The sequence below is a fragment of the Saccopteryx bilineata genome, chromosome 4 (assembly GCF_036850765.1).
Source record: "Saccopteryx bilineata isolate mSacBil1 chromosome 4, mSacBil1_pri_phased_curated, whole genome shotgun sequence".
Classification (NCBI taxonomy): Eukaryota; Metazoa; Chordata; class Mammalia; order Chiroptera; family Emballonuridae; genus Saccopteryx; species Saccopteryx bilineata.
The window spans coordinates 195,140,183-195,165,981 of NC_089493.1; the positions used below are offsets into that span (position 1 = coordinate 195,140,183).

The 25,799-nt window shown below is 53.9% G+C and overlaps 1 protein-coding gene across 3 annotated transcripts in view; it reads right to left on the minus strand.

Moving 5' to 3' along the window:
* The window catches only part of LMTK2 (lemur tyrosine kinase 2), a 73,169-nt gene extending 72,210 nt beyond the window's left edge, over positions 1 to 959 (minus strand). For 2 of the 3 annotated variants that reach the window (XM_066273357.1, XM_066273356.1), the window contains exon 1: positions 559 to 959. In XM_066273357.1, coding sequence (XP_066129454.1) covers positions 559 to 667 — 109 coding nt within the window. In that variant the 5' untranslated portion in view covers positions 668 to 959. The remainder of the gene's footprint in view (positions 1 to 558) is intronic. The other variant, XM_066273360.1, reaches the window with a different exon arrangement.
* Between the last annotated feature and the right edge of the window lie 24,840 nt (positions 960 to 25,799).

Below are 25,799 nucleotides of genomic sequence, written 5' to 3' on the forward strand. Positions count from 1 at the left end.
GAAATATTTATAGAGGTGTTTCCTTCTCATCCCCAGAGATACAATCCGGATAAAAAGCACAGCGTCTAAAAACCGATGCACATATAACTTCAGAATAAGTCGCAGGGAACGAAGGAAACTCGGAAGAGCTCTCCCATCACCATGTGCATTTCAGGATGATCAGAGCTGAGAAATGGTTCTCAGTATAAGACGTGAGAAACTCACAGGAGGCAGGTGACATCTGGAAAGGGATGCAGAACTGCCGGGAAAGGGATGTGGGTTGAGGACCTCCAGGCAACAGGTCCAGAGCCAGTACCGCAGTCCAGCCGGGGCGGGGGTCGGTCCCGGCCCCGACCGCACCGCATCGCCTCGCCCCCGCTTGGGCCCCGGAGAGGCAGCCGGTCCCTGCGGCAGAACCCTCCCTCCTCGCCAGCTTCCCCCGGCCGCCCGGCCCGGCAGGCCCGCCGATCCCTCGGCGCCGAGGCCGGACCCGGCCTACTGCCTCCCCCTCGACCCCCCGGTCGCCGCGGTCCCGCAGCCCGGTCCCCACCGCCCGGTCCCCGCCGCGGGCCCGCTCACCTGCACCTGTTTGCGGAAGTGGCGCGGCCCGGGCACTGCCGGCGTCCAGGAGCAGCAGCAGCAGCAGCAGCAGCGGCAGCGGCAGCGGCGACGCCGGGGGCCCCGGCATCTCGCCCACCGCGCGGCCCCGGGGTCGGCTCTCGGGTCGCCTTCAGCCCGTCGCTCCCGCCTCCCTACACAGCCTCAGCGGCGCCCGCGCCCAATGCTCCAGAGCGCCCGCCGCCTCGGCCAAACCTCAGCCCGGCTTCTGGTCCGCACCCGCCCCTCAGTCCACGGAAACACCATCCTTCCAGCCCGCCAGCCCGCCCGCGCCGCCGCTGCCGCCGCCTCTCAACAGCAGCAACAGCAGTAGCCCTGCGGAACCGCGGGCCCGGGCAGCCGCGATCCCGACGCCATGATGAGCCGCGTCATGTGATGTAAAGGGGGGCGGGAAGCCATGATAGACAGCCCAGCTGGTCAATCGTCAGTTCCACAGAGCCCGGGAGGCCCCGCCCATTTTTCTGGCGGAGAAAGGGTGTCGGCGGCTGCGCCCCCTGCAGACAGAGGAGTGCGTGGGCAGGAGGTAATACCGGCAATTATTTTAAATTCAGAAAGACAGGGAGGTGTAAAAAAGACAATAAAAAGCATCCAGAATCCACCGTAAATTTTTTGCTCAGTATTTTAAAACATTTAAAGTAGGCCTGTTTTGTCTTCTGCCTTTTTCACGTGTCAGAGTCGTTTTAGGATCTTCTTCTCCTTAGATTGACTTTATACATCCTATCAGCCACCAAGGGGCTTTGGGTTTTTTTATTTCAACTTAACAAGAATAGAATCCCTCTCCCCTCACACCCACTGATACAGCTCCTGAGCTCAGGCCATTCCCTTCGCCAAGAATGTCCCTTCCTGTCCCGTCTTGACCACCTGGCCCTCTTCCATAGGTCACGACTCACCTGAGGATGACGTCATCCAGGAAGGCCGCTCCCCAACCCCAGGAGAAATGACTAACGTCTCCTGTTGCCCCGCCCCCGCCCTGGGTAGACTGCTGTCCCAGATACCATATTTTATGGTTTCTGTCACTGTAAGCTCCCTGAGGACAAGAACTGTGCCTGTGTCAGCTGGGGTTTCCAAGGGGCTGGCTCCGGGCCTGGCTCCGAATAGGGATTCTCCAGAGGAAGGGTGCCTGGCCCTGGTCCTGGTCCTGGTCCTGGGTGGCAGGGCGGAGGGGCTCCCAGGTGTCGACCTCTCCCCACCAAGAGACAAGGTCCAAACAACAGGTGGAAAGAGGGAAGAAACCACTTTCTAGGCAGAAGTAACATAATGACGGGAGGTCTGGAGGTTGGGGAATTGTTTGGCTTTTCTAGAAAATACGCTCTAGCCTAGTTTGTGCAGGAGAGGAAGTGATTTGAAGCTAATCAGATGGGGCTCTACCAACTGGCAGCAGGGGAGCCCCCTCAATTCTCCAGATTCCTCAAATGTCCATACTAATGCCAGCTTTCTGTGGGGCTGACCCAGCCCTGGACACACAGCATATATGCCCAGGGAATATTTGTTGAATGATTAAGGCAAGCCAGTAGACACCTAAATAAACAAATAACTGGAATGGGAAATGCAGAGTTACAGCTCCATGGCTATCTGCTGATCTCTACATGGGAACCAAACAGAAGGCAAAGTTCTAGGAAAGAGACACAATCACCCTGTTGTGCTTCGACATCCAGCAGGAAGCTGGAACTTGGAGTCTGAGGCAGCCAGGGAATGCTCTGGCTGTGCACCAGGAGGAGTCAACTGCTTGTTTGCAGTGCGTGGTAATTGAAGTACACCACCACCACAACATGTCAGAGCACAAACCTAAAGCAGCTTTCGTTATTATTTGGGCAAGCCCCCAATTTTTTTTTAAAACAGACTCCCCCCCCCGCCACTTCACAGAATAGGGGTTAAGGTACACATTCCTCAGAGGTTATCTAATGGCAACCTTCGCCCCACCACCCATCTCACCACTCACACCTTTGTCCAGTGCTTCTGTTGAAGACTTCCAGAATTTATAAAGCAAGTGAAAAACGGTTTGCTTTGTTTAGTTTCAGCTAGATCAGAAAACAGCCTTTGGCACAAATTTGGGATTGAATCCCAAACGGTGACAGTACAAGGAACTGTAACACATTTTACTGTTATCTATGCTTTCGGGTTATTTATATCTATTGCAGTTGTATAGTAGAAATATGATATTATGCTGTACTTCTGCACACCTCTTACCAACTTCAACTTCAGTGACATCATGTGTGTAGCTTGAAATAAACCCTAGTGTGATTATTTACACCGAGGAAATTGGCAAACAGTACTAACCAGGGCTCTTTTCCTCCCAGAGAGCTGCCTGTTCTGCAGTCTGGTGGTCTTGCTGTAGGGCACCCTCCATAGGGTCTCAGTGACTGCCCCTGCTGACTTGAACCCTTTCTGTGGTTTCATTACTTTACTTCAGCCTTAGGCAAATAAGAAGACCGTGCAGATTGGAAGTCAGTCTTTCCCTTGTTCTCTGCCAATCAAAGGTCTCATACCTCACCCTAACTCTCCTCCTAAATGCTTTTCTATGAAGTCCTTGCCTTTTGTTGTCTTCTGGATCCTCTGTCTAAAACTCTCTGAGCCAAGGACAGCTAGCTCACCAGGTGTGTTTGCTTTTCAGAGCCCTGAGCCACCTCTCATTTTCCGGGGGCACACCTAATATGGTTAAAAATATGAAAGTGAATGAATGAATGAATAGAAATAAGAAATGCTGAAGCAAGGCTCAAATTTTTGCTAATGTTTAAGTCTAACAAATGAACACTTTTAATATAGTATATAATTTATAATGCAATATAATGATGCTATCCACAATATAATTGCAGGGTTTATAAAATGTACACAACATGCCCTGATTGGTTAGCTTGGTTTGTTAGAGCATCTTCCCCATACACCAAGATTGTGGTTCGATCCTGGGTCAGAGCATGTACAAGAGTCAACCAATAAATACATAAATGGGTGGAACAACAAATTGATGTTTCTCTTTCTCTCTCTATCCCTTCCCTTCTCTTTAAAATAAATTTAAAACTTTTTAAAAAGTACACAACAGACATCGAGATTCTGCAAAGGGCTTGCACTTTAAAATTGTATTATGAACATGTCCTTTCCAAGCTTGTCTGTGTGTACGCCTTCATTGGGAAGGGAGTTCTATTTGACAACGACTTAAAAATCACTTTCTATGTGTCAGGCACCGCTCTAAGCACTTTATGAGTAATTACTCTTTAAACTTTACCTAATTATAAAATATTTTCATCATTCCCCAAAGTCTATACCGATCGGCAGTCTCTCCCCACTTCCCTTCTCCTCCTGGCCCTTGTCAAACACTAATCTTTATTTTTGTCTCTATGAACTGACCTAACCTGGACATTTCCTATAAATGGAATTAAATAATATGTGGCTTTTCGTGACTGGCTTAAGCTACTTTTCCCATTTTACAGGTGAGGAAACTGAGAAACACAGAGGTTAAGTACTTTGGCCAAGGTCACATGGCACAGGTGGGACCCAAACTCAGGCAGGCTGGCTCAAGTCCTTGCTAAGTCTCAACATCAAAATTGACCAATGTCAGGCCCTGGCTGGTTAGCTCAGCGGTAGAGAGTCAGCCCGGCGTGTGGAAATCCTGGGTTCAGTTCCTGGCCAGGGCACACAGGAGAAGTGCCCATCTGCTTCTCCACCCTTCCCCCTCTCCTTTATCTCTGTCTCTCTCTTCCCCTCCCACAGCCAAGGGTCCATTGGAGCAAAGTTGGGCCAGGTGCTGAGGATGGCTCTATGGCCTCCACCTCAGGCGCTAGAATGGCTCTGGTTGCAAAAGGGCAGGGGTCGGGAACCTTTTTGGCTGAGACAGCCATGAACGCCACATATTTTAAAATGTAATTCCGTGAGAGCCATACAACAACCCGTGCACATTATGCATTATCCAATAAAAATTTGGTGTTGTGGCCCTGACCGGTTGGCTCAGCGGTAGAGCGTCGGCCTGGCATGCGGGGGACCTGGGTTCGATTCCCGGCCAGGGCACATAGGAGAAGCGCCCATTTGCTTCTCCACCCCCACCCCCTCCTTCCTCTCTGTCTCTCTCTTTCCCTCCCGCAGCCAAGGCTCCATTGGAGCAAAGATGGCCCGGGCGCTGGGGATGGCTCCTTGGCCTCTGCCCCAGGCGCTGGAGTGGCTCTGGTCGCGGCAGAGCGACGCCCTAAAGGGGCAGAGCATCGCCCCCTGGTGGGCAGAGCGTCGCCCCTGGTGGGCGTGCCGGGTGGATCCCGGTCGGGCGCATGCGGGAGTCTGTCTGACTGTCTCTCCCCGTTTCCAGCTTCAGAAAAATACAAAAAAAAAAAAAAAAAAATTGGTGTTGTCCGGGAGGACAGCTGTGATTGGCTCCAGCCACCTGCAACCATGAACATGAGAGGTAGAAAATGAATGGATTATAATACATGAGAATGTCTTAATATTTTTAACGTTATTATTTTTTTTTTTTTAAGATTTTATTTATTCATGGCCTGACCTGTGGTGGCGCAGTGGATAAAGCGTCAACCTGGAATGCTGAGGTCGCCGGTTCGGAACCCTGGGCTTGCCTGATCAAGGCACATATGGGAGTTGATGCTTCCTGTTTCTCCCTCCCCCTTCTCTCTCTCTCTCATTCTCTCTCCTCTCTAAAAATTAATAAAAGTAAAAATTAAAAAAAAAAAAGATTTTATTTATTCATGATAGAGAGGGGAGAGAAAGAGAGAAGGGGGAGGAGCAGGAAGCATCAACTCCCATATGTGCCTTGACCAGGCAGGCCCAGGGTTTTGAACCGGCAACCTCAGCGTTTCCAGGTTGACGCTTTATCCACTGCGCCACCACAGGTCAGGCCCAACGTTATTATTTTTTTAATTAAAGATTCATCTGCAAGCTAGATGCAGCCATCAAAAGAGCCACATCTGGCTCGCGAGCCATAGGTTCCCTACCCCTGCAATAGAGCAACGCCCCAGATGGGCCAAGCATCGCTTCCTGATGGGCATGCTGGGTGGATCCTGGTTGGGCGCATGTGGAGTCTATCTGCCTCCCTGCTTCTCACTTCAAAAAAATACAACTCCCTCCCCCTCCCAAAAAAACTGACCAATGTCAAAGCATTCATTGAAAGCTTTCTGTGAATTCGAGGCATGGGCCAAAGTGCCCCGTGTGCGCCCTCAGGTGAGAGGCCCTGTGAGGGGTTGCCTTCTAGTGGGGACAGAGGAGAATAGAGAGAAGAGGCAGACAGAGGTGGAGATGGAGAAACAGACACTCTCCTGAAGGCAACAGTTGCTCAATCAAGTGCATTTTTCCATTGTGAAAGACAGGTCGTCCTGAAATGAGCACTTGCATTTCCCCCCCTTTGGTCTGCCCAGCAGCTGAACCCCTCCCATACTGAGAGAGCCCCATGATGTGAATCTTGATAGTGGGAAGGTCACCCACCTGCTATGAAGACTTGGGGTCAGATATGCCATCGGGGGGGGGCCAGGAGGGGGTGCATAGGTATCCTTTTAAGTCCAAAATGGTGCCAGATGCTGAGTCATCCTAGCACACAGTTCCCAAGGTGGGGCTGGTGACCTCCCCACTCTCCAGTCCCCTCACAGTGGCTCTTTCTGTCCTGAGCCCACGTGCCCAGCTCTTCTGTGGCTGTCCATGGCTCTTCACCCTGCTCTCAGCCTCTTGAAGATCAGAAGATGTCCCACAACCAGCCCTGGCCGGGTAGCTCAGTTGGTTAGAGTGTTGATCCCATGTGCCAAGGTTGCGAGTTCGATTCCCAGTCAGGGCACATACAAGAATCAATCAATGAATGCATAAATAAGTGGAACAACAGATCCATGTTTCCCTCTCCCCCTTCCTCCCCCTTCCTCCCCCTTCCTCCCCCTTCCTCCCCCTTCCTCCCCCTTCCTCTGTCTCTTTAAAATCAATCAATCAAAAAAAAAAGAAGAAGAAGATGCCTCCAACTAACTCAGCTACTGCAAACTTCTGCAGAGACCCTTGGCCGCTCCTGATGAGCGCAGCCAGCTCCGCAGGGGCTGCCCCCGACCAGGCCTCACCGTTCATCAGCCCTCACCTATGTGTGTCAATCACTGCTGGGCCCCGGAGGTGCTGTGCTGGCCAAGACAGACGCAGTCCTTGCCCTCCTGGCACTTGTGCTCATGGGGCACAGAAACTGTACCACCGATGACACGATTCATTGTGAATGTACTGTTGTGACGGTGCAAGGTCGTGAAAAGTGTGCGTGCCACGCAGCCTTCCTCAGCCCAGGAGATCCAGGAAGGCTTCTCTCAGGAGGGGACGCTTATGCAGCCACCCCAAGGATAAACAGAAGGTAGTTTAATAAAGGGATGAAGGAAGGAACCTGGGTTGTGATGTTTTATCACTGGTTTTTCAAAGTGGGGGCCGTTGCTGTCTGACAGAAGGACCCCGGACAGGTTAGTCTTAACGGGGAAAGGTAAGAGTCTGGTGCACCTCACGGGGGTTAGGGGAGAACACGGGAGTGTGGCAGGGTCAGCCCCCGGAGCGTGGTGGCGACTCAGGACTTGGGAAGACGTGGGAGGGTGGCTGGGAGGGGCCCTGGTCGCTCCCATTTCTCCCTTGGGAATGGGGTCAGGGGAGCTTGAGTTCCGTTTCTGGCTGCAGGGCAAACCCACACACTTCACAGGGACAGTTCCCTGCACACTGTCCTGTCCTTCCCTCCGCGAATGTGCCTTTCGCTGGAGTTAGGCTCCTGGCAGCTCGTCAAACACCCCACCCAGCTTCCTCCTCAGCGCCTGACTCTGGAGAGCCACCCCCACCTCTGCTTGTCGGCTTCCTCAGGTCCAGATATCCTCAGAGGGGCCCTCCCGGCCCCACCCCCCGCCCCGGCCCTGTCTGACCTCTCCTCGATGGCATCGTCCCTCAGAGCTCTTTCCCCTCTCGGCCTGTACCCCTCCAGCAGAACGGAAGTCCCAGGAAGGGAACCCCGCCTGTAGAGTATGTGGTCACATCCCCACCGCTAGCAAGTGCTGCACCAGCAGGATCTCAGGCAGCCCCTGGTGAGCGGCCGAGGGTGCAAGGAGTGCCGGACCCGGGTGAGCTGACGCCCGTGCGCCCGACCAACGCCCCCCTCACAGTCTGCAGCGTGGGTCTAGGGCAGGGCACCTGTCTCAGTCACCTCTGCTCCTCACCAATCATTCGACGATGATTTCAACAAACACAGGAGGTGGCTGTGATGTGTCGGGCTACGTTCCAGGCGCTGGGGTGAACAAGAAAATGAGGTCCTTGCTCTCAGGGAGTGGCATTCAAGACTGTGTTTGGGCCCTGGCCGGGTGGCTCGGTGGTAGAGCGTCGACCTGGCGTGCGAAAGTCCTGGGTTCGATTCCCGGCCAGGGCACACAGGAGAAGCGCCCATCTGCTTCTCCACCCCTCCCCCTCTCCTTCCTCTCTGTCTCTCTCTTCCCTTCCCGCAGCCGAGGCTCCATTGGAGCAAAAGATGGCCCGGGCGCTGGGGATGGCTCCTTGGCCTCTGCCCCAGGCGCTAGAGTGGCTTTGGTCGCAACATGGCGGCCCCCAGGATGGGCAGAGCATCGCCCCCTGGTGGGCGTGCCGGGTGGATCCTGGTCGGGTGCATGCAGGAGTCTGTCTGACTGCCTCCCCATTTCCAGCTTCAGAAGAAAAAAAAAAAAAAAGACTGTGTTTGGAAAGTCCTGCCTGGCTCAGCATCCCTGCCAGTCACGAGACCCTTGCCCTGAGCCTGTAAAACCGAGGCTGGCTTCCAGGGTAACCTCCCTCGTCAGTCCCTGTGGGCCAGCTGGGGCAGGCCGGGTGGCGGGTGCCAGGCGGCCTGCCTGTGCAGGTGGGAGTCTCACTAGGGTGGGGCTGGCACGTGGGCCCAGGGTGGCTGGGCAGGACAGGCAGGGGCCTGTGGGCTCGCCCCCACCAGTCAGCCGGCGCTGCGCCACGCTCTGGCCTCTCCTTGGCACTGAGCTGGAGGAGGATCTCGAGACTTGAGGCCCGGAACCTCTGAAGCAGAGGGAACCCTAGGAAGGCCCCCTCCGGCAAGGCCTGCCGGGGCTGCTCCACCTCCTTCCACGATGCCACCCTGTCTGATCTGACGTGTTGTCCGTGGTGTCCCAATGGAGGCAACCGGAAAGAGGGCTTGTCCTTTTCCATCTGTCCCCAAACGTCAGGGAAACAAATGCTGCGTGTGACCCCAAAGACACTGAGTGAGGAAATGACTCCTCTCGACTCCACCACTCAGAACCTGGGGTCAGTCACTGCTGGGTTGGTGCCTGGCCCTGTCTGTGGCTCCATGCCCGGCAGGAAGCTGCGCCTTCCCGGCAGCACACCGCACCCGCACCCGCACGGGCACCTGCGCCCCAGCTGCTAGGGCCCGAGTCAGGGAGGCCCGGGTGACTTCCTGCACCTCCCTGTGCCCCACCTGCTTGTGCCCGGAGCTGTTTAGGGTGGTTCCACCATCTGCTAACAGGCTCATCCAGAACGTGTGGTTCCTTCTCTAATGCCCAGTGGATTTATTATTTTATGGCAGAGAGGGGTGTGTGGCTATTTCTTTTCATCACAAAATTTTATTAGAAATGGGCTTTTTCACTGTTCCGTGCATGTGCGGGTGGCAGCCCCAAACCACAGCTCTTCTAGGAGGCTGAGTGTGCGTGTCCCTCTCACAGATTTTCGGGGACAGAGCACACACCATTCCAGACTGTGTCCAGGATGCTCAGACACGTGTCGTGTGCAGGTGACACCCCACGTTCCAAGCACTACTTTGTTACTCCCCAGGGCAACCCCTGGCGTTGGCACTGTGTACCCTGCACAGATACAGCTTTGTTTCTCCCAAGGATGATGGGGTGCGGGTGGTAAGTGATTGGCAGCAGAAAGGTCATGAGGAGGCTGACCTTGTAAGTCAGACTCCACTTGAGCCACGCACTTCCCTCCCCACGCCTGTGGGGGAGATTGGCTTTGTCCCACCTGCTCCCCTCTCCTTGTGAAGGGCCGAAGCTGCCACTAGTGAACAGGTAAGGCTCATCCCAGTCCAGGTGGGATGGCGGAGCTGGGGCAGTGGAGACCTGGGGCAGTGGAGACCTGGGCAGCAGGACTGTCTGTCCCAGGTCTTTCTTTCTTTCTTTTTTTTTTTTTTTTTTTTTTTACAGAGACAGAGAGAGAGAGAGTTAGAGAGAGGGATAGACAGGGATGGAGAGATGAGAAGCATCAATCATTAGTTTTTCATTGCGACACCTGAGTTGTTCATTGATTGCTTTCTCATATGTGCCTTGACCGCGGGTCTTCAGCAGACCGAGTAACCCCTTGCTTGAGCCAGTGACCTTGGGTCCAAGCTGGTGAGCTTTTTGCTCAATCCAGATGAGCCCGCACTCAAGCTGGAGACCTCAGAGTCTCGAACCTGGGTCTTCCGCATCCCAGTCCGACGCTCTGTGAGAAGACAGAAGACCTCAACTAGCCCTTCCATGGAGAATGGGGACAGCACAGTGTGGGGGACAACCCCGGGGACTCCCTGGACACAGCCTCGTCTGCCTGTGCTGGCACCGTGCGTACACGGGTCTGGTGCCACCACGGCCCAGATTCCTTTGAGAACAGCCCCCTGCGGCTTTCTTCCTGAGATGGCCGAGGAATGGAAACCATGTGGGCTAATTACTCTTCCAGGCAGAACTGACGGCAAATTTCTTCACACCTCAAACAAACAACTTCATGGAAAAGATACAGGGGCCTCACGAGGCACTTAAACCGAGGCTGGTAGCGAGTGGCGGCTGTCTGCAGAGGCTGCCCTGGTGGGCAGGAGTGTCGGCCAGGGACCTGGGTCCCCAGAAGGGCTTAATGGCCCTGCTCGGGCGCCAGCACAGGAACTCCAGTGGGAGAGGAAAATCACACGGCAATGAGCAGGGTGAGAAAGGGAAGTGCCCGGCAGGCAGGAGAGATAGTCCAGCCAAAGATCAGAGGCCAGAGGCCCTGGAAGGTAGGAAAGGGGAGTCATGCAAACAACCAGGCCGGGAGTGACCATGTCACAAGTGAAAAGGCCGTGTCACCAGGCTAAGAGGGGCCAGCATGATCCCATATTCACATTCATTCAGATTCACAAGGAATAGAAGGAAATCACCAAAAGTTAGAATGAGAACGTGGTGATCTCTCCGAACGGTTAGGCGACGGATGTGTCTTCCTCTGTTCTTTTCTTTTTGTATTTTCTCACTTTTCTATAATGAGCCTGAGTTCATCTATAGGTAAAAGGAGGGCTTTTTCTTCATCGTGTGCTTATTTTTTGTGTTTTAAACTGGTGGTGGATTTCACAGACTCAACTCAGAACAATAGCGCGTCAAGAACAGAGACTTTGTCAGCAGCACAGCTTGGCAATTAGAGAATCACGAAGAATTTCTTTTCAATATGCTTTCCATGGCGGGCAATATTCCAGATGGTACCAAATGGGTGATAGCTGGGGCACCCCGCTCTGGCCGAGCCAGTCCGTGTCTTATTTTACACCGTGGGCTCTGGCTGCCTGCTTCTGCGCTCGAATCTGCTGCCTGCTGGGAGGTGTTAAAAAAAAAAAAAAAAAAAAAAAAAAAGCCCTTTTTTAGAGAGATAATTGAATCTGCTTAGGAGAGTGGAGTGTTTTATTTTTGGTGGGGATGCTTGGCCAAAGTCCATGGATTCTCTTTCCATTTTACTTGAAAGATTGTGACTGTTTGGTGTTGGCTGGTGTGGCTTTTGGGTCTTGTTCCTCAGCTCTCTTTTTGAGCAAGGTAGCGAGGTGACGTGGAGACACCACTCCATTGGTTGTGCCTCTGTTACAATCTGGGGTGTGTGCCCACGTTCAGAAGGAAGCTGGGGCCATTAGCTGGCTTATTTGGGGGAGAGACATGCTATGTGATTTCAGAACATCAAAGCGGAGTCAGCACCTGCCCTAAGGTCAGGTTTGATGGTCCAGATCTCTAGGCCAGTCAATACGCGCTGGCTCTTTTAGATAAGAACAGAGGAAAGGATAGTGTGGTTGTTCCCTCTGTATTGATTACTATTATCAGTGAACTGAGTGAGCTGATGAGATGTTCTGACACGTTACTTATTTAGTCCAGCCAAAAGTCTTTGAAGACACTGGGCTCGGAGCAAGCAGACATTTTCAAATTATTATTATGGTAACATATTAATATACATTATATATATATATATCACATATATAATATACAATGTACCACATTAACAATTCTCTATTAATTTGACTTCTCTAGGTACCTCAAACAAATGGAAACATAATAACCATCCTTTGGTGACTGGCTTCTTTTACTTAGCTTAACATCCTCAAAGTCAGTCCATGTTGTAGCACGTGTCAGAATCTCTTTCCTTTTGAAAGCTGGATAATAGTCCCTTGTACAGATAGACCGCTCTTGCTTATCCATTTGTTTATCCATAGACACTTGGGTTGTTTCCACCCTTTGGATAGTGTGAATAATACTACCAGGAACGCGGGAGTGCAAATACCTGCCAAAGTCCCTGCATTCAATTTTTCTGAGTGTGTACCCAGAAGTGGAATTGCTGAGCAAGCAGACATTTTAATAAAAATGGAAATGAGGCCAATTGCAAAGTCTTCCGGCTCCCTAGGAGCCTGATGTCAGTCAACACCTGCATCTTGAAGAGACCCCAGGAAGATCAGAAGATGCAGCAACATCAAACCCTGGAACATCGGTTTCAGCTGGAACTGTTGGTCTTCAGAAGCACAGAGCTCCAAGCTCTCTCTTCGTGGGTGTTGACTCTACATAGAGCCCAAGTCTTGCAGGAGATAGTTCCCCTGTCCGGGTCATGAAGCCTAGGACCTGTTCCTCTTGGGGATAAGGCAACAAGAAGCTGCAACTCTGGAGCAGGTATTGTAGGGGGAATTTTCTACTGGGTCAGAAACTACTTGCTCCCCAAGGCCAGCCGGCTCTACCTCCATATTCTTTTCCTCAAGACGGGAGGAGGGCTTTTCAAGAGGCACCACACTGACTCTTTTTTTTTTTTCTTTTTACAGAGACAGAGAGAGAGATAGACAGGGACAGACAGACAGGAACGGAGAGATGAGAAGCATCAATCATTAGTTTTTTGTTACGCGTTGCAACATCTTAGTTGTTCATTGATTGCCCTCCCATATGTGCCTTGACTGCGGGCCCTCAGCAGACCGAGTAACCCCTTGCTTGAGCCAGGGACCTTGGGCTCAAGCTGGTGAACTTTTTTGCTCAAACCAGATGAGCCCGCGCTCAAACCGGCGACCTCGGGGTCTCGAACCTGGGTCTTCTGCATCCCAGTCCAATGCTTTACCCACTGCGCCACCGCCTGGTCAGGCCACACTGACTCTTGACATCCAAAGTGCCAGGCAATATAACACATTAAAAGGTGCCACTGGTTAAGTCCTGGAGATGAGCTGCTGTCCATCAGAGATTTCCTCCACGTGAATATGAACCAGAGGCTCAGTTCAGCAAACAGCCATCGGAGATTCTGCTTTGGCAATGGCCGTGGGAAATGCCAGAGGCGGCATTTCAGGATCCAAAAGAAAAGTTGTATTGAAACAGCCATGGCCATTTGTTCATGTGGAGTCTACGGCTACTTTTGTGCAGCAGAAGGTCCAGGTTCATAGCATCTGCCAATTTCCAGGGTGTAAATACTCTCACCAGGGCCCATTCACTGAACTCAGAGCTGGGAGAAGGGCGCACTGTCAGTCAGCGGCTCCAGCACGTGGCTGCCCACACCTCTTGTTCAGTTAACGACACAAGATGTGCACTTTTTGCTTAAGTTAGCTTATTTTTGTCTTTCTGTTACAGAAGGAGCCCTGATACAGGTGCCATTAGAAAAATAACACTAACATGTGTGACACTGCTGTTGTGACTGTGATAAGGTACCAAAGAACTGTAAAACTTAGTATCGGCAATGCCATTTTAAAGAGGAAAAGTCAGGCTTCTTGCCCCTCCTTTCTTTAGAGAATGGAGGGAGAAGGATGTGGGAGCTTCCTGGCTAACAAGGGTGACTGGGTCATTTAGTTTAACTATAGCTCTCTGAAAGAATAAAGTGTATCTGAAGAACTTCCTTTCCCTTTCAATAAGAGACAATATTTACCCTACACTGATTTTAACTCTTCCTCCCTTCCTGGAGTCCTAAGAGTAACATGTACCTCTAGACCAGGGGTCTCAAACTCAACTCAGCATGTGGGCCGCAGAGCAAGATCACAGCCCTTTGGCAGGCCACACTAGGTCTACAAAAGGCAACTGTTATGCAACACTTTTCTCACTGCAGTTGAAAACAAAAAAAAATCAGTATAACAAGCACAATCGTACATGCAGTTTACTCAGTGTCACAAAACGACCAGAAACTGTAGTTCGCATCACAACTGCTGTTAACTAAGCTAATATCTAGCTAGGATGCTAGAGAAATGAAAAATACAAGTAGGCCCCTAGGCTTACTTAATTTTATCCAAAATATTTTGAACTTCGTGGATTAGTCTGTGGGCCGCACAAAATTGTTTGGCGGGCCGCATGCGGCCCGCAGGCAGGGAGTTTGAGACCCCTGCTCTAGACAAAGGGATGGGAAGACACTAAAAGATTTGTGAATGTCTTTGAAATGTAAAACGACATCACTATTGTGTTACCTTGTAAGTTTTAATATGTAAGAATGTTTTTTTAGATCCTATAGACGAAGAATGTTGTAAGCTTATTGTGTCATGCTCCCCCTCCTTTTCCCCCAGCCTGTATGTGATCAAGTCTATATAACTAGCTTCAGGGCTATTTTGCACACACACGATTCGGCTCAGCTATACCCCGTGTAAGTCATATATATGCAGCCAGCCTATTAATAAATTTCCTCATAAAAATTCTTCTGTATCCTGCCTTGGTGTCTCTACGTAACCTGTGTAACTAAGGTACACTACTTTATAACATGACAAGCACCTTTCCAAGGAGAGGGGCATGAGAGAGCTCACCAGGCGGTGCTTACCAAGGCCCGATGGGGGAAGGGATGCCCATACACCCAGTGAATGAGAGGCCTGGGAGACAGGTGCCCAGAGCCTGGGCCAGCCTAGGAGAGGGGTGGGGGAGGGCGGGCAAATACTGGGGGCTTTTATCAAAAGAATATGCAGCCACATCAAACTAAAAAGCTTTTGCACAGCAAAGGAAACTGTCAACAAAATGGAAAGGCAATGTAAGGAATGGGAGAAAGTATTTGCAAGTCGTATACCTGATAAGGAATGAATATTTAAAATATATAAAGAACACATACAACTCAATAGCAAAAAAAAAAAAATTCCAATTAAAAAGTGGGCACAGGAACTGAAGAGACACTCTCCCAAAGAAGACATACAAACGGCCAGCAGGAACATGAAAAGGAGCTCAACATCTCTAATCGCCAGGGACATGCAAATCAAAACCACAGCGAGCTATATCACCTTGCACCTGTTCGGATGCCTATTATCAGAAAGACAAGAGATAAGTGTTGGTGAGGACGTGGAGAACAGGGAGCCCTTGTGCATTGTGTGTAGGAATGTAAATTGGTGCGGCCACTATGGAAAACAGTGTGGAGGGTCCTCAGAAAATGAAAATTAGCATTCCCATACGGCCCAGCAGCCCCCCCGCCCCACGGCTGGGTGTTTACCCGAAGGAAAGTAAAGGAAAGTAAATCGCTGTCTCAGAAAGACATGTGGACAGAGGGAAGGACAGGTGTCAGGAGGGAGAGCACAGGTCATTCAGGCGGAAAATGGTGGGCAAAGGGGGTGCAGGCAGAGACCACCAGAGATGGGCGGACTGCAGAAAGACGTCCTAGGTGGAACCACAGAATGCGGGCACGGTTACAGAGAAGGCGGAGCCGCAGGGAACGGCGTAGGGCAGCCTCTGAGTGTGGGGCCGGCTGGTGCACCACTGCCGCAGCCAGCAGCCAGCCCTGTGCTGTGTGCGGCCCACCTCTTAACTCATTTTATCATCACATCAACCCAGAGAGGTAGGTATGATTGCCACCTTGATTTTGCAGATGAGGAAACAAAAGTACAGAAGGACTCAATAACTTTCCCCGGAGTCACAGGGCAGGTGAGGGTCTGGGAATCCCAGCCAGGCAGTCGGCTCTCGTAGTTTTGAAGCTACACCGATGTTCTGTAGTAAAATCCAGGGAAAGACAGGAAATTCCTTTATCACCTTAGGATATGGCTAACTAACCCTGGGAGGGGCCAGCTGGCCTTTCACATGCAGACCAACCAGCTCAGTGCCCACACAGTCTATGGGGCTGTTACTCTCTGGGCCACTGTCCCCCTGCCTGCATCTCCCATGATTGAACACCACACACACACACCCAGAGAGACCCTGTGTCCCAGAGCCTTCTGAAGTAATCCAAACCAGCCGGTGCCCAGCCGACTGGCCCTGCCTTGCCTGTTCCTTCCAGAGAAACTGTAATAAAGGCTCTCCTGCCTTCTGGCCGACACTGTGTGACCCTGAATGGCATGGTGTGGGCCCCCCCCTTTTGGGAACTGTGAATAGCAAAACTTTTTTCGACTGCCATCATCTCCTATTCTGCTGGCCTTGCTACACCCCGCATTTTCTACTGATACTTAAAACACGGTTTCAGCCGGAGAGTGCGGGGTGTGGATCACGTGTTTTAGGAAAACCGTTCGGCTGGCCTCCAGCGCCCTCTGCTTGGGTGCAGTCTTCTACCTTAACGATTGAGACCTGGGTTTCAGGGAGTTCCGGCTCCCCCAAACACCTGGGGCGCCAACCCAGACCTGCCACCTCCAGCCCTGTGACTTTGGGTGGGCGTGTCGCTCCACTTCTCCCAGCCTCCGTCTCCCCCTCTGTAAACAGGGATTCTCGGGACCCAGCTCTTTGGACTGTTGTGAGGACTAAATGCAATAAAGGAGCCTCAATCCGAGCACCTGGCCCAGGCACCTGAGCTAAGCATGCTCTCCCAGGGGAGACGGGCAGGGCCACCGGCTTGAGTTCCCTGAGGGCTGGCCACTCAGCCTGCCTTTTGGTGTCCGCACAGCAATTACTGACCCGATTGCAACAGAATTCTCACCTAATTACAGCAAAAATGAACATCCACGCCCTTGGGGACAAAACTCACAGTTAACCAGGGAGAGGTGGCAGCATTCAGGTCTCTGCTCACCCTCCTGTAAAACCTTAGGCCTGGAGATGGGTCCCCCTACCCCCTAAATGTCTTCCTTTTGTTTTGTTTGTTTTTTTCTTTCTGAAGCTGGAAATGGGGAGAGACAGTCAGACAGACTCCCGCATGTGCCCGACCGGGATCCACCCGGCAAGCCCACCAGGGGCGCCGCTCTGCCCACCGGGGGTGATGCTCTGCCCCGCCGGGGTGTCGCTCTGTCGCAACCAGAGCCACTCTAGCGCCAGGGGCAGAGGCCAAGGAGCCATCCCCAGCGCCCCGGCCTTCTTTGCTCCAATGGAGCCTTGGCTGCAGGAGGGGAAGAGAGAGACAGAGAGGAAGGAGGGGGGGGTGTGGAGAAGCAAATGGGCGCTTCTCCTATGTGCCCTGGCTGGGAATCGAACCTGGGTCCCCCGCACGCCAGGCCGACGCTCTACCGCTGAGCCAACTGGCCAGGGCCTCTTCCTTTCGTTTTTTACTTAACCACCAAAAACTCTTGTGGAGGAAGGCCCCCTAATCAAGATGCCCAGGGTGTCACTGATGGCCAAGCTCAAGCAAAGGTGATGAGAGGGCCATGGATGTGGCCTCCAGCCCTGCCCCAGATGTTTCTGGGGGACTCAGTTTGGGTTTTTTGGACCTGCCTTTTCTCTGATCTTTCTTGACTTAGTGTTTCCAAGGGCCTCCAAAGACAGCTGTTAGGACTGACCTCGCCCAAAGCAAGGTCTGGCCTTTGCCCTGGGCTCCTGGGAGATATTTCTACGCGTACCCTCTACGTGTCTTACCTGATAAGAATGTCTTTATTTCGCTGGGGCCTTGGGCAGCCCACACTGGACAGTCAAACACTGTGATTTATGGTGGGGACTTTAATCCATACAGTATTAGCTCGGCCTCTGGAGGAACTGGACATTGTTGAGTTCAGCCACGGACTCAGCCACGTCCTTCTGATGGAGCCCCGGTAAAGACTCGGGACACCAAGTTCAGGGGACTTCCCTGGTTGGCATCCGAAGTCTTTCCTGGGGTGCCAGCCGTTTCCCTGTGTACTGTCACATGTGGCTGGGAGAGGGTAGCACCGTCCACGCCTCCACGGGGAGGCGACAACGGGAAGCTCCACACATGGAAGCCTCCTGGACCCCTCCCACGAGTCTCTGCCATTGTCTGGCTTCACTCTGTTTCCTTTGTTGCACTAAAACCACAGCTGCGGCCCTGGCCGGTTGGCTCAGTGGTAGAGCGTCGGGCCTGGCATACAGGGGTCCCAGGTTCGATTCCCGGCCAGGGCACATAGGAGAAGCGCCCATCTGCTTCTCCACCCCTCCCCCTCTCCTTCCTCTCTGTCTCCCTCTTCCCCTCCCGCAGTGAGGCTCCATTGGAGCAAAGATGGCCCAGGCGCTGGGGATGGCTCCTTGGCCTCTGCCCCAGGCGCTAGAGTGGCTCTGGTCGCGGCAGAGCGACGCCCAGGAGGGGCAGAGCATCGCCCTCTGGTGGGCAGAGCGTCGCCCCTCGTGGGCGTGCCAGGTAGATCCCGGTCAGGCGCATGCAGGAGTCTGACTGTCTCTCCCCGTTTCCAGCTTCAGAAAAATGCAAAAACAAACAAACAAACAAAAAAACACAAAAAAACCCACAGCCGCGAGTGGGACAGCTCTCAGTGAGTTCTGTGAACCCTTCTGGCTAATCATCAGATCTGAGGGTGGTCCTGGGAAAACCTTGCACGTGCAGACATGGTGACAGAGGGCGGCCTTGGGGACCTCTGAACTTGGCAGTGGACAACAGAGGTGGGAATGGTCTGGGGGACCCCCAGACTTTGCATCCTGACTCCCCCTTTCAAGTGAAGGCAGACCCAGTGAGGAAGTTGGGTGAGGCTGTCCCCTGTGATAAGTGACCCGAAGAAGAGAGCAAACCCTTGTGAGGGGACCCCTGTTCACACTCAATGGCCGCCTGTTTAAGGAAGGCTGGAGTGTAGCACCTTCCTTTAACTGAGGGTCTGAAACTCAGGTGTGATGGCTACTCCCCAACATCTATTCCCACCTTCCTCCTCCTTCCGGTCAGATTCCACTTTTTATTCAGGTATTCATTGGATTCTAGACGGGGGTGGGGGGGGAGCCCCAATACCAGCCCTAGTTCCACCAGATGGATTCCGATTAGTCTCCACCAGTCATAGAATTCCAGCGTCCCTGCCAGTGATTGGCTCACATATGGCCGTGTGGTGTCATCCTGCGCGACGAGATGTCTTGTTCCTAAGGGACATTCTTAGGAGAAGAAATAGACTATCTGAGAAAGGTACGCGTCTGGAAGGGACACTCAAAGGGCATCAGCCGTCTCAGAACCACTCGCGGAGCCTGCCTGAGGTCCAGCCAACCCACTGGCCCTGGCAGCGCTGGCGGACAGCGGGACACGACCATTTATCCCCCTCCAGACGCCTTGTTCTGTGAGATCGAGATCTTCATGGTTAAACCCAACTTGGGCTCAGGTGTTCTTTTCTTTCCAGCAGAACACATCCTGGTCAGCCAGGTGACCGAGACTCCTGGAGACCAGCTGTGACATGGACATAATCACCCCTGCATTATGATGGGGGCCACCGAGGAGAGCTATTTCCATGGGGATGCAAGTAGCATACACCCCACGGAGACGGCTCAAACAAAGAACGGGGTTCTGCGGAAACACAGGACCCACCCGAGTCACAACCAACATCACTCGCTCCCGGTGGGTGGCACCAATGCACCCTTTCTCATGTGCCCCTGCCCTCCTCCTGGCCCTGCCCACTCCCCACTCCACCCTCACCCTGACCTCTCCTTGCCAGTTTTACCTCTTTGCCCCAGGCCTGCTGACAGGGTGGGGTCCCCACCCACTCCTGGCCCTAATTGTCACACCAGAGGGACCTTGGGTGGGAGCGAGCCTTCCTGCTGGTGGAGCTTCCTTCCTGGAGGTTACACCCCACTCCTAGGAGGACTGAGGCTCTGGGCACGGGGGAGGGGCACGCCACGAACACCCGGGCCCATTTGCCAGCGGTGCCCCAATATGCCCACTAGGACGGGGGAGCCGGGCCCTCGGTCTAGTTTCTGTAGAGAACAAAAACCCTCCATTGACCAAAACCTGAAAAACCAGCCCAGCCCTGCGCCGTCTGTCCAGGGCGGCATGCGCAGGAAGGCCAGAGGCATTCTTCTGTTCTGCTCTTGGCCCAGAGATAAAAAGGCTCCTAATCTCTGTTCTTGAAGAAACACGCTCCCATGAGAGCTTCAGGAGGAAGGCTGAAGTTAGGGACCACAGTGTGCTTTCTCAGAAACTTCCCAGCTCAGGAGACCCCAGGGTGCTGGGGGAAGGGAGGGGCGCCCCAATGCAGCACTGGGTCCCTGAAGGGAGAAGGGTGGCCCTGACCCCCCGGGCCTGCGGAGGCCGACTCCTGCCCATGGTAAGGACGTGTTGTGGGGCAAGGCCTGGGCCTGGGCGCCAAACACAGGCACGGCACGGCCGGGCAGATGTGGGGATGTCTGCTGTGTAAAGCGCCCGGCCTGCCCATGGCTTTCCATCTGCTTGGTGCCCCGTGGCCCAGGCCCCACCAATTCTTGTCTGAAGACAACAGCAGCCCCCTCTGCCTCCTCAACAGTATCCCCTCCAATTTACCTCCCCCTGAACCTCACCGTGTCACCTTCTTTGGAAACGGGGTCTTCGCCGACATCATTAGAGAAGGATCTGGAGCCAGAGTCATCCTGGACTTCGGGTGGGCCCTAAATCCAATGACGGTGTCCTTATAAGACAGTGGTAGTCAACCTGGTCCCTACCGCCCACTGGTGGGCGTTCCAGCTTTCATGGTGGGCAGTAGCGGAGCAACCAAAGTATAAATCAAAAGATAGCCCTGGCCGGTTGGCTCAGCGGTAGAGCGTCGGCCTAGCGTGCGGAGGACCCGGGTTCGATTCCCGGCCAGGGCACACAGGAGAAGCGCCCATTTGCTTCTCTACCCCTCTGCCGGGCTTTCCTCTCTGTCTCTCACTTCCCTTCCCTCAGCCAAGGCTCCATTGGAGCAAAGATGGCCCGGGCACTGGGGATGGCTCTGTGGCCTCTGCCTCAGGCCCTAGAGTGGCTCTGGTCGCAACATGGCAACGCCCAGGATGGGCAGAACATCGCCCCCTGGTGGGCATGCCGGGTGGATCCCGGTCGGGCGCATGCGGGAGTCTGTCTGTCTCTCCCTGTTTCCAGCTTCAGAAAAAAAAATAAAAAATAAAAAAATAAAAAGATAGATTTAACTATAGTAAGTTGTTTTATAAAGATTTATTCTGCCAAACTTAGCAAAAATTCGACATAAAGTACTTGGTAAGTAATTATTATTATATGCTTTAACTTGCTATAACTCTGCTTCATAAATTTTATAAAGTAAAGTGACTTCCTACTTTATAAATCACCATGACTGTGGAACCGGTGGGCGGTTAGAAAATTTTACTACTAACAGAGATACAAAAGTGGGCAGTAGATATAAAAAGGTTGACTACCCCTGTTATAAGAAGAGGAGAGGGCCCTGGCCGGTTGGCTCAGCGGTAGAGCGTCGGCCTGGCGTGCGGGGGACCCGGGGTTCGGTTCTGGCCAGGGCACATAGGAGAAGCGCCCATTTGCTTCTCCATCCCCCCCCTCCTTCCTCTCTGTCTCTCTCTTCCCCTCCCGCAGCCAAGGTTCCATTGGAGCAAAGATGGCCCGGGCGCTGGGGATGGCTCCTTGGCCTCTGCCCCAGGCGCTAGAGTGGCTCTGGTCGGCGGCAGAGCGACGCCCGGAGGGGCAGAGCATCGCCCCCTGGTGGGCAGAGCTTCACCCCTGGTGGGCGGGCCGGGTGGATCCCAGTAGGGCGCACGCGGGAGTCTGTCTGACTGTCTCTCCCCGTTTCCAGCTTCAGAAAAATACAAAAAAAAAAAAAAAAGAAGAGGAGAGGACACAGAAAGACACGTGGAAGGAGGCCATGTGACAATGGAGGCAGAGATTGGAGTGACAGGGCCACAAGCCAGGGCACACGTGCCTGGGGCCACCAGAAGCTGGAAGAGGCAGGGAGGGCTCGTCCTCTGAGGCCTCAGATGGCCCGGGGTCCTGCCCACACTTGACTTTTGGTCTTCTGGCTCCAGAGCGAGAGAATCCATTTCTGTTGTTTTGAGCCACGCAGCCTGTGGGCACTTGTTCCAGCAGCCCCAGGACTCTCGTCCCCCAGTCCATGCCCACCCCCCACCCCCCAGCCCCAGCCTCTGGAGGGACCTTTCAGGTCAGGCCACATTCCACCCCTTCCCTCCAGGGTCGGAAGAAAGCCCGGCACTTGCGACAGCCGTGGACCGGCCCCTGCCTGTCTCTCTGCTCATCTCCTCCCTCACTGGACTCCGCCCAGGACCTGTCATTTCCTTGAAAACTTCCATTTCTGGAAACTTCTGTTCCCAGAATACCGGCCTGGCTTGTTCCCACCTCAGCACTGTCACGTTTGTTGTGCCCCATTCCAGGAGCGCCGTCCGCCACCTGGGTGGTTTTGCCTCCCGGGGGACACTTTGGTGATGTCTGCAGACATTTCTGGTCATCACAACTTGGAGGAATGAAGGAAGGTGCCACAGGCATCTCGTAGGGAGGTAGAGGCCTTGGAGACTGCTCCTCACCCCACAAGGCGCAGGACCGTGCTCCCGACAAAGAAGGGTCCTGCCCGACCGGCCCGTCGTGCTGAGGTCTACATACGCTGCTCTAGATCTTTCCAGAACTCTGTCCTCCGGACTCTCAGGCCTCAGCTCAAACACCCCCTCTTCAAAGAGCCCCCCTAACCCCCTTGTCACATCACGTGCCTGCCCTTTCTTTGGGGCCCCATCATTACTGGAAGCCACGTCGCCATTTTGGTCTTTCTTGTCGTGGCCTCCCCTGCCCAGGCACCCCGGAGGCCCTCCCTGGCCACCGCAGGTGAGAATGGAACTGCTGGCCATCTCCCCGCAGTCCTCACCCCTCCAGCTCCCGGGGACTCATTCATTGAAGGTTTGTTCCTTTCCATTTGGCCAAAAGATGTTTTCCCCTCTCCCGGGCCTGTGTGTGGAGGTGGGCGCTGCCGGCCCAGACCTGTCTGAACCGCCGTCACTTTGCACAGTTTTGCCGGCGCTTTCTTTTTTTTTTCTTTTTTTTGTATTTTTCCGAAGCTGGAAACAGGGAGAGACAGTCAGACAGACTCGCGCATGCGCCCGACCAGGATCCACCCGGCACGCCCACCAGGGGCGAGGCTCTGCCCACCAGGGGGCAATGCTCTGCTCCTCCGGGGCCTCCGGGGCATCGCTCTGCCGCGACCAGAGCCACTCTGGCGCCTGGGGCAGAGGCCAAGGAGCCATCCCCAGCGCCTGGGCCATCTTTGCTCCAATGGAGCCTTGGCTGCGGGAGGGGAAGAGAGAGACAGAGAGGAAGGGGGGGGGGGTGGAGAAGCAAATGGGCGCTTCTCCTGTGTGCCCTGGCCGGGAATCGAACCCGGTCCCCTGCATGCCACGCCGACGCTCTACCGCTGAGCCAACCGCTTTCTAGTCCTGCCAAGGCTCAGGGGCGCTGCGCCATCAGGAGGCCGCAGCCCCGGCGGAACGGGCTGTTCTCCCTCAACAACCCCGTGGTTCCTCCAGGTCCAGACACGCAGCCCGAGAGCCAGGAGATGCTGGAACTGCCGTCCCAGGGCTGACCTACAGCTCTGCTTATTTCAGAATTAGAACCCCAAACTAACAGGATAGGGGGCCACCGGGGCTGAATGCTGTCCGTCCCCCCCCCCCCATTCCCACCCGAGTCTGAGTGTTGGAGTCCTAACGCCCAGTACTCAGCATGGGTCTGTTTCCGGGGCTGATTAAATTAAATGAGGTCAGGCTGGCGGGCCCCAACCCATCACGACTGCTGTCCTTTTAAGAGGCGACTGGGACACAGACATGCACAGGGGGAGGACCCGGTGAGAACACAGGGGAGAAGATGCCAGTATTTTTCTTAGTGGCAAACTACACATATGGAAACTTATTTTAACCACTTCCGGTGTAAGCACATTCACACTGTTGTGCGACCACGTCCACTATCTATTTCCAGAACTTTCTCCTCATCGCAAACAGAAACTCTGCACTCTTGAAACAATCATTTTCCCCGTCCTCCTTGCTCCTCGATGTCGGTGTCCTCAGCTGGAATTCTGGGGACTGGACGGCTGGGGGCCGGAATCATCTTATCCGCTCACGGGTCTGCCAGCTGATACTGGCCGGAGTGTCTGAAATCTTAGCTGGGGCTGAGGCTGGAACACCTACGTGTGGCCTGGGTTTCTCAAAAACAAAACAAAACAAAACAAAAAAAGAACTCCAAAGGCCAGCATTGGGGTGAGGGAGGGAGGGAGAGAGAGAGATTGCCAAGTAGAGCTGTTTCTTTTTTCTGGCCTCATCTCGGAAGACACATAGCGTCACCCTGGCTGTGCTCCATTGGACAGGGCAGCCACAAGGTCCTGACTCGTGGGGAGGGCACACAGACTCCACCCGTCAGCGGAGGCAAGCCAGTCCGTTTCTGCAGGAAGAGCACGTAGGATGGTACATATATCGGCGAGGTCCTCTTTGGAAGACAGTCTGCTGCGCACGAGGAGGCTGACTACGTCAGTGTGAGAGCTTCCCGAGTATGGACGTGACCGCGGAGGGATACGGCTGAGCGTGGGGAACGTGAGTTTGGGGCTCATGGGAATCTAGGATCGTTCAGGACTGGGAAGAGAGAGCAAAGACAGTCAGCGCAGGCTGGAGAACAGCTCGGGGCGTGACGACTCCTGCTTGATGTGCGTGGCAGGTGCTGTACGGTTGAGCTTCCCACAGGACTCGACAAAGGGATGCCTTGTGGCCACCGGAGCCATGAACGAATCCAGCACGTGGACGTGGGGACCAGAGAGCGAGCCCAGCGGAGAGCCAGCACGGAGACAGGCTGAGAGTCAACCAAAGAGGGTCCAGCCCGTCACTGAGGAGAGACCGGCGCGCAGATAAAGGATGCTGGGACAACGGGTTAGGCTATTGTGAAAGAAGAGTAAAAATAGACTTCTCGGTTCTCACTGCATGGTATCAAAATACAGTTCAAATGGATTCAAGCATCCAGTTAAAAATATGGAGCCCTGGCCCTGGGCCGGTTGGCTCAGTGGTAAAGCGTCGGCCTGGCATGCAGAAGTCCCAGGTTCGATTCCCGGCCAGGGCACACAGGAGAAGCGCCCATCTGCTTCTCCACCCCTCCCCCTCTCCTTCCTCTCTGTCTCTCTCTTCCCCTCCCGCAGCCAAGGCTCCATTGGAGCAAAGATGGCCCGGGCGCTGGGGATGGCTCCTTGGCCTCTGCCCCAGGCGCTAGAGTGACTCTGGTCGCAGCAGAGCATCGCCCCCTGGTGGGCAGAGCGTCGCCCCCTGGTGGGCGTGCTGGGTGGATCCCGGTCGGCTCATGCGGGAGTCTGTCTGACTGTCTCTCCCCGTTTCCAGCTTCGGAAAAATACAAAAAAAAAAAAAAAAAATGGAGCCCTAAGAAACTAGACACATTGAGGGGGTTGTTCATCTGATCCCGAGGAGGGGAGGATCTTCCTGAACATAAAGGTGAAGGAATCACCAATAAAAGAAACAACTCCCAGAAATGCCCTGCGTCTAAAGAGGAACAGTCAGGAACCTTCGAATCCAAAGGAGGTTAAACGAGTTATTGGACGCATCCGTCGGTGGGAATACGAGATTGTTAAGAATGATGTTCTTGGCCCTGGCCGGTTGGCTCAGCGGTAGAGCGTCGGCCTGGCGTGCAGGAGTCCCGGGTTCAATTCCCAGCCAGGGCACACTGGAGAAGCGCCCATCTATTTCTCCACCCCCCCCTCCTCCTTCCTCTCTGTCTCTCTCTTCCCTCCCGCAGCCGAGGCTCCATTGGAGCAAAGATGGCCCAGGCGCTGGGGATGGCTCCTTGGCCTCTGCCCCAGGTGCTGAAGTGGCTCTGGTTCCGGCAGAGTGACGCCCCGGAGGGGCAGAGCATCGCCCCCTGGTGGGCAGAGCATCGCCTCTGGTGGGTGTGCAGGGTGGATCCCGGTCGGGCGCATGCGGGAGTCTATCTGACTGCCTCCCCGTTTCCAGCTTTGGAAAAATACAAAAAAAAAAAAAAAGAAAAGAAAAAAGAAAAAAAGAATGATGTTCTTGGCCCTG